This window comes from Ipomoea triloba, chromosome 5 (assembly GCF_003576645.1).
Source record: "Ipomoea triloba cultivar NCNSP0323 chromosome 5, ASM357664v1".
Lineage (NCBI taxonomy): Eukaryota > Viridiplantae > Streptophyta > Magnoliopsida > Solanales > Convolvulaceae > Ipomoea > Ipomoea triloba.
Window position 1 is genome coordinate 17,024,589 of NC_044920.1, and position 7,333 is coordinate 17,031,921.

Here is a 7,333-nt window from a genome sequence, read left to right on the forward strand (position 1 = left end):
ATGACTAAAAATGCATGTTCAAAAAATAATAATCGATGCTAAAAGGAAAAAAATCGATAGTTTGGACTAACAAGGGACCTTTGGTGGAATTAATTAACTCCCAAACAGTATATATGACTTTCATTCTTATTCCTTGTGTCTAAACTTTTTGAAGTGGATATAACTATAAAAGAATTGGGATACATTGTCGCGTCTTCATTATGTATCTGGTTTACAAGTTTAAAATAATGACATCATAGTTCATTCCATAGAATATTGAATTCAAATTTTCAGAGGTCATATTTCTTAGAGAAAATTGTCATTTTGGTCTACTGACTATAGGGGTCCTGTTAATTTCAGTCCACGACTTTCAAAACTGTTAATTGTATACCAGGACTATTCAATTTTTATCAATTTTGGTCACCCCGGCCAAATTGGCGGCCAAATGTCGCCGGAAAGTCCAAAACCCTAAAATAATGAGGGTATTTTAGTCATTTCACGCTTCTTTATTCTTCTCCGGCGAGCTTCTTTTTCTCCGGCGAGCTACCATATTATTTCCGGCCACCAAATGACTCCGCCAAGCCGGTTTCGAAATCTCGATTCAAGAGGTTCTTCGATCGGTCGTTTCCAAGCGTTCTGTTGAATTCATCTACGTCGGAGAAGCTCAACGCGGCCGCCGTGGCTGGTGTAGAGTTGCCGTACGCAACCGCTGCAATTGCTTCAACGGCAACGGCGACGACAGTTCCGATGACGAGTTCGATTTCTCTACCTTTGGCTTCGCCGATTCTCTCTCAATCGGAGGGAGACCCATGTGAGAAGAAGGAAAAGAGAGAGCAGGAATGGGACGTGTTTCCGAAGCGGTGCAGCGTCATCCTGGAGGCCTCGACGTGCTCCGACGAAAGCTGCAGATTCTTCTGGAGCTCGTCGATCACGGCGCGGCCGCCGGCGTGGATGCAGAAGTCCGGAATGTAGGGTTTCCATTTGGGATTGAAGATTTTCTGGCCGATTAGGGTGAAGAGGAAGAGGAGCTGCTCCGATGTCGGGAGAACGAGGGTCCCTCCACCTACAAAACCCAAACAAACAACTAAAAAAACACTACGCAAAACATGGTAGCTCTTCGGAAAGAATGGTTGCTCGTCGGAAAAAATGGTAGCTCACCAGAGAAGAAGATATAGGGTGTGAAATGTCCAAAATGCCCTGGTTATTTTAAGGTTTAGGAAATTCCGGTGAGATTTGGCCGGCAATTTGGCCGGAGTGTCCAAAATTGACAGAAATTGAATAGTCAGGGTATGCAATTAACACTTTTGAAAGTCGTGGAGTGAAATTAAGAGGACCCCAATAGTCAGTAGACTAAAATGGCAATTTTCTCTATTTTTTACGATGAGATCTTTTTTATTATATACTTTTTCAGCACCCAGAGTTGACTGTGACGTCTGAAGAAATTAAAAGTTGAATGCAATTTTACTCTGGTGCTTGCAAGCAGAAGAATATTTTGGATGGGAAAGGATAGATGAAATGATGATGAATTCAACTCCTTAACTACTTTTTGGGGAGAGGGTTACATCTCTTAATATGTTTTTGCATTTTGTGCGTTTTCCATTGCTTCCATCTGCTTTGTTGGAAAACGTATGCATTGTAGATTGTGTAGAATGTAGTTTTACGTTGATTCTTTTTCTCCACTAAATCTTGTTGATATTTAAACAATATCGCAGTTGGAGAGGAGTCGATCAACTGGTGAGTTAACAATAGTGAAAGAAATCTGTCATAAGTTAGGGTGTGTTTCGTTTAAACATTGGAATCCGAATGATAATGATAATGAGTTTAAGTAGAATGAATCACTTTGTTTGATAGTAAATAGGAATTGGAATCAAAATAAATAAATAATTAATTAAAATAAAAATAAATAAATATATAAAAATATATCTAAAAACATAATAAATGTGAATGAATGTTATACTCCTCATTTATGTTCGTTTTTTTCGTTAATTTTTTTTGTACATTATGCTATAAAAGTTATACTACATAATGACAAATATACCCCTATCGTTATAACTTTCGTTATCTTTTTCACTTTGTTACTATGTACATGCATCAACCATATATTTTTTTATGTTCTTCAATAATAATAATAATATGCACATTAAATATTAGAGTTATATGTTAGTTATTTTTTAAAATATAAATATCCAATTTATAAAAATATTTTACACTATTATTATTATTATTATTATTCACTATATTAAAATTTAAATAAATTTAAAATTTTAATACAAAATATTAATATTGGGCACATATAAATATTAGATTTTGATTTCAGCGATAGTTCTTTTCGAGGTCTGATTCCCCATTGTTTTGGAAATTTGCCTTCTTTAACCTCTCTTAACTTAAGAGTTAATGGGTTTAGAGGCCAAATTCCAAACAGCATATATCAGTCATCTTTGTAGATTGCAAAGTTTAGATTTATCTTCTAATGAACTAAGCGGGTCGTTGATGGATTTCTTGGGGGCTCCATCTGAGTGCCTTTCAAATAGTTTGCAAAGGTTATCCTTAGGTGACAACCATTTTACTGGTCAACTACCAAATCAGTTATACATGTATAAAAATTTGAAGAGCATTTATCTCACTTCAAATTCCCTTTCTGGTCCCATAGCAGATTCACTTGGAAATTTGTCAATGTTGTCTTGGTTAGATATTTCTCATAACAACTTCAGTGGTAGCATTCCTACACTTGGAAATTTGTCAATGTTGTCTTACTTATATATTTCTGACAACAACTTTAGTGGTAGCATTTCTTCACCGCAAATTATATCGTGGACCGCGGTCCCAAAACGACATCGTTTCGATTAATGAAAACAGACGGATGAATTCGCGCCAGACACTTTCTTTTCATATATACTGCAGTTACATTTCAACACAACTTCAGTTACATTTCAACACAACTGCAGTTACATTTTGATATAACTACAGTTTCATTCGATAATATAAAAAACACAAAAGTGAAACTGTTATTCAGTATTTGTTCATATACACTGCAGTTACATTTCAACACAACTACAGTTACATTTTGATATAACTACAGTTCCATTCGATAATATCAAACACAAATGTGAAACTGTTATTCAGTATCTTTTCATATACACTGCAGTTACATTTCAACACAACTACAGTTACATTTTGATATAACTACAGTTTCATTCGATAATATCAAAACAAATGTAAGGCAGTATCTTTTGGAATGAACTGTAGTGTCAATTACGGGGCTCCATCTCCCACTTATTAAAACGACGTCGTTTTGGGACCGCGGTCCACAATATAAGAACTGTTTCTTCACTTGGAAATTTGTCAATGTTGTCTATGTTATATATTTCTAACAAGGTAGGATTCCCACAAGTCTTGGACAACTTTCAAACCTTGACATTTTAGATATATCCAATAATTCCTTCGAGGGCATTATACTCTCTCTGAATCACATTTTTCAAAACTCAACAATCTCGAAAAGCTTGCAATATTTGAAAATTCATTATTTCTTGATGTAAGCTCCAATTGGATTCCTCCTTTTCAATTGTTGTACATTGAAATGGATTCAATCAAAGTTGGCCCTCACTTTCCACAATGGCTTCGTACCCAAACAAAAGTTCGTTCCATATCCATGTCCAATGCAAGCATCTTAGATACTGTCCCTGATTGGTTTGGAAATTTATTCTGGAGTACTTGTAGTCAAATAGATCTCTCTAAAAATGATATTAGAGGAGAACTCCCCATGAGTGTAGATGGTCGTTACATGAATGAATTCAAGCAAGATCGTCCATGGTTGACGATCTATCTTTCAGACAATCATTTGACTGGTGAAATTCCAAAGTGGTTATACAATTTAAAAGATTTAATGGTCCTTGATATTTCTTCAAATAAATTGTTTGGAGAAATACCTTCTTGCTTTGGAAAACTACACGAGTTGACATATTTAGATTTGGGGAATAACCATTTATTTGGTCATATTCCAAATTTATTGGGATCTCTCGTGGCCTCTACTCTCTGCACTTGCAGAACAACAAATTTGAAGGGGGACTCCCTTCAAGCTTGCAAAATTTAGGAAGCTTGATCACCTTGGATTTAAGTGAAAATGGATTAATGGATGTTATTCACCCTTGGATTGGAGAAAACCTACCAAGTCTAAGGTTTCTTAATATTCAGAAAAATAAATTCTTTGGAGATATTTCATTTCAATTGTGTTATCTGAAAGTTCTTCAGTTGTTGAACTTGGCAAATAACAATATATCTGGGCCTATCCCTCGGTGTTTCAACAACTTCACTGCAATGGTTAATGACTCCTCTCGTATCTTCCTTACAAATCATGAGGAAAACATTTATGAAGATATAAAAGGATTGGAATTGGAGTATACTACAAACCTTGAATTTCTTAAATTCATTGACCTTTCAGGGAATCATATAACTGGAGAGATCCCATTAGAAGTGATGAGTTTGCGTGCATTGAATAATCTAAATCTTTCTAGAAATAATCTGAGTGGGACTATCTCTCAGACAATTGGCAATCTAAGCAAAATTGAATATCTTAATTTGTCAATGAATGCGCTCTTCTGTCCCATTCCTCAAAGCTTATCATCTTTAAATTTTTTGAGCTATCTGAATTTGTCATTTAACAAGTTAAATGGAAGAATACCAACGGGGCATCAACTCCAAACCCTCGATGATCTATCCATTTACATTGGGAATGAAGGACTTTGTGGTGTCCCACTTTTGAAGAGTTGCCCTAGTGATGATAAACCATCATTTGTTAAGCAGCCTACAGAAACCAAATTAAGCAATGATGATAATGAGTTTTTGATGTGGTTCTACGCTGGTTTGGGACTTGGTTTCTTCGTTGGATTCATTGGAGTATTATGCACTCTATTGTTCAAGACATCTTGGCATTATGCATATTTCAAATGTCTGGAGATCACTTTCAACAAAGTGTTAAGTGGTATTTCAATTAAACGGAACAGGTTAGTCTTCCATCAAATGCTATATATTTTTAGTCAATACGAATTCAAATGCTATTTTATATGACCATCATATTCTATGTCATGCTCTATTTCTCTTACCCACTCTTTTTTTATAACATATTTTGCAGCCGTTAATGGCATTGAGGATTTCCTTTGCGATAAACGAACTTGTTGCTTATGTGTGTACTTTTGGCAATATATGTTGCAGTAGCAATATGATCGATGCTTTAGTATGTATTTTGTAATAATTTGTTTGCCACACATTGGATTCTCAATATGTTCTCAACAGATTTAATTTGTTGGTCGGTGTTTGTCTTAAACCATGTCATTTATAATTATAGTTGATTTGATATCATGATGTTGTTTTTATAACGAGATGTTTGTTGATAAATGATGCATGTATTAGTTAATAATTTTTCACAAATTTATTTGACTTAAAATTAGCTGTTTGAGGATTGGTGTTAAATAGAAATTAGAAGGCTTCCTCGCCCATCGCTAGACCAGAGAGGAAGGCTTCTAATCCGTTTTTCTCTTGGGATCATATAACTATCTTGTGTGATTGAGTCCATGAGAAAATTTTCTCCAAGCACTTGTAGTAGCCGTGTAGAAGGAGGTATGCTTGGTATATTGGGAAACTATTGTCACTTACCTTTTTTTCTAAGAGAGGAAAGGACTACTTTTTAAATCTACTTATTGGTGAACTAATTTAAGTTTTCAGGCACACTGTCAATACACACTGAACTCGAGGAATGCGTTGCTAATTTCTTTAGAAAACCAGCCGCTATAATGCTCTACAATCCAGTAAAAATACCTGCCTTTTCATGGGAGTGTCTCATACAGAATGTAAGCTTTATTCTCTCCTATTAATACTAATATGAAGCTTTTAGTTTTTACTTTTTAGTTTCCAGTTCGCTCTGCTTTGATGGCAAATCACTAACCTTTAATTTACGTATAGGTGGGTGTGGTTACAGTTGCTTTTCCAGCAACTCCTCTACTATTGGCCAGAGCACGAATATGCATTTCTGCTGCTCACACAAGGGAACACCTTCTCAAAGCATTGGAGGTTACAAATTACAATTACACCTCTTTATTACTTCTATAATCAATTTCAGTTTTGAATTGGCTACAAGAATTTACTTCTCAAGGTCAAAATTTGAGAAGATTGGTCCCCCAACTATTTGGAAAAATATATAATTGTACATAAATGGTCCCTCCCCTGACCAAGCAATGAAAATTGGGCAAAAATGGTTGCTAAATTATTGATAATTGAGTGAAATTTTCCATTAATATGATGATCAATAGGTAAGAGTATATTTCTCCAAATTGGAATTCAGGGATTAAAATTAGAATAACCATTTCTCAAAAAAAAAAAAAAGAATTAGAATAACCAGAGTATGGGTAATAAACCTGGAACAACATGCATTTTTCTTTTCATATTTGATGAGTAAGTTGTGTTATTGTGACAGGTTATCAGCAGATCGAGTTGGTGATATAGTTGGCATAAAATACTTTCCTGGTGACTCCTATATGTGACTGTACATTCCCAATGTTGTTTTGCTTCAATTGGATATTGAAATCCAAAAGGAGTCCAAAAATTGTGTTTAGTGTGAATGCTTACTGTAAGATCTACATATATTGTCATTAAAAGAAATGGTGATTGTCAAAATCTAAAGGTCATGTGTTTTTAGATATAACCATTGTTCAAAAGTATAGTAGTGACTAATGTGATTTGTAATTACTAATGGATTTGATTCCAATAGTAAGATAACAAAAGTAGGCAAACAAATTAAACATGATAGTAATTATCAAAATTCATAGTAGGATGCAAAAGTCACCAACCAAACACACCCTTAGTGTTATAAAAACATTAAAGTATTCTGATGAGTTTTTTGACAGCAGGTTAAAGTTTTAAAGAGGCCATCAATTTTCTAGAGTTTGGGAGCTCGATCTTGTCTTGAAAAAAGCCAAAGGTGAGTGTCATTGTGAAAAACTATTACATATCCAGGGACATTACAAGTGGTGATTACTTGGAGTAAGTAATAAAGTACTTTATATTGCAGTGTGATTGTGTGAAGTTTTAGCACAGAAGATCTAGTTTTAAGGAGCTCCAATACGTCTGCGATGGGGGCAGCAATGTAGTTCTTTATTTTGCAGACACATCATATGGTGCACACCGGTGGGTAAACCCTGTTCTGTCTAAGGTATATTGTTGCACTGCTTCTGATCTTCCTAATTTTATTTTTGTGATGTTGTATTATCTTTAATAACATCTGAAATTCCATGTTCAGAGAATAATCATTACAACAAGCTGTCCCTTTTTCGAATTTAGTGATCCTAAGTAGGGTGTCAAAGTA

The 7,333-nt window shown here is 34.8% G+C and overlaps 1 protein-coding gene across 1 annotated transcript; it reads left to right on the plus strand.

Annotated features, from left to right (window-relative positions):
* The first annotated feature begins 818 nt into the window (after positions 1-818).
* On the plus strand, positions 819-6,512 carry LOC116020325 (receptor-like protein EIX2). The gene is made up of 4 exons (XM_031260804.1): positions 819-947; positions 4,024-4,979; positions 5,935-6,042; positions 6,446-6,512. The coding sequence occupies exons 1-4, from the start codon at positions 819-821 to the stop codon at positions 6,510-6,512; spliced, it is 1,260 nt and encodes a 419-aa protein (XP_031116664.1).
* The last annotated feature ends 821 nt before the right edge of the window (positions 6,513-7,333 follow it).

Excerpts from the sequence above, each read along its gene's own strand:
- LOC116020325 (XM_031260804.1), top strand. The coding sequence starts at position 819 with ATGGGACGTGTTTCCGAAGCGGTGCAGCGTCATCCTGGAGGCCTCGAC. Across the intron at positions 948-4,023 it reads TGGATGCAGAAGTCCGGAAT|AACAACAAATTTGAAGGGGG; the intron begins GTAGGGTTTCCA and ends CTGCACTTGCAG. Across the intron at positions 4,980-5,934 it reads ATTTCAATTAAACGGAACAG|GTGGGTGTGGTTACAGTTGC; the intron begins GTTAGTCTTCCA and ends ATTTACGTATAG.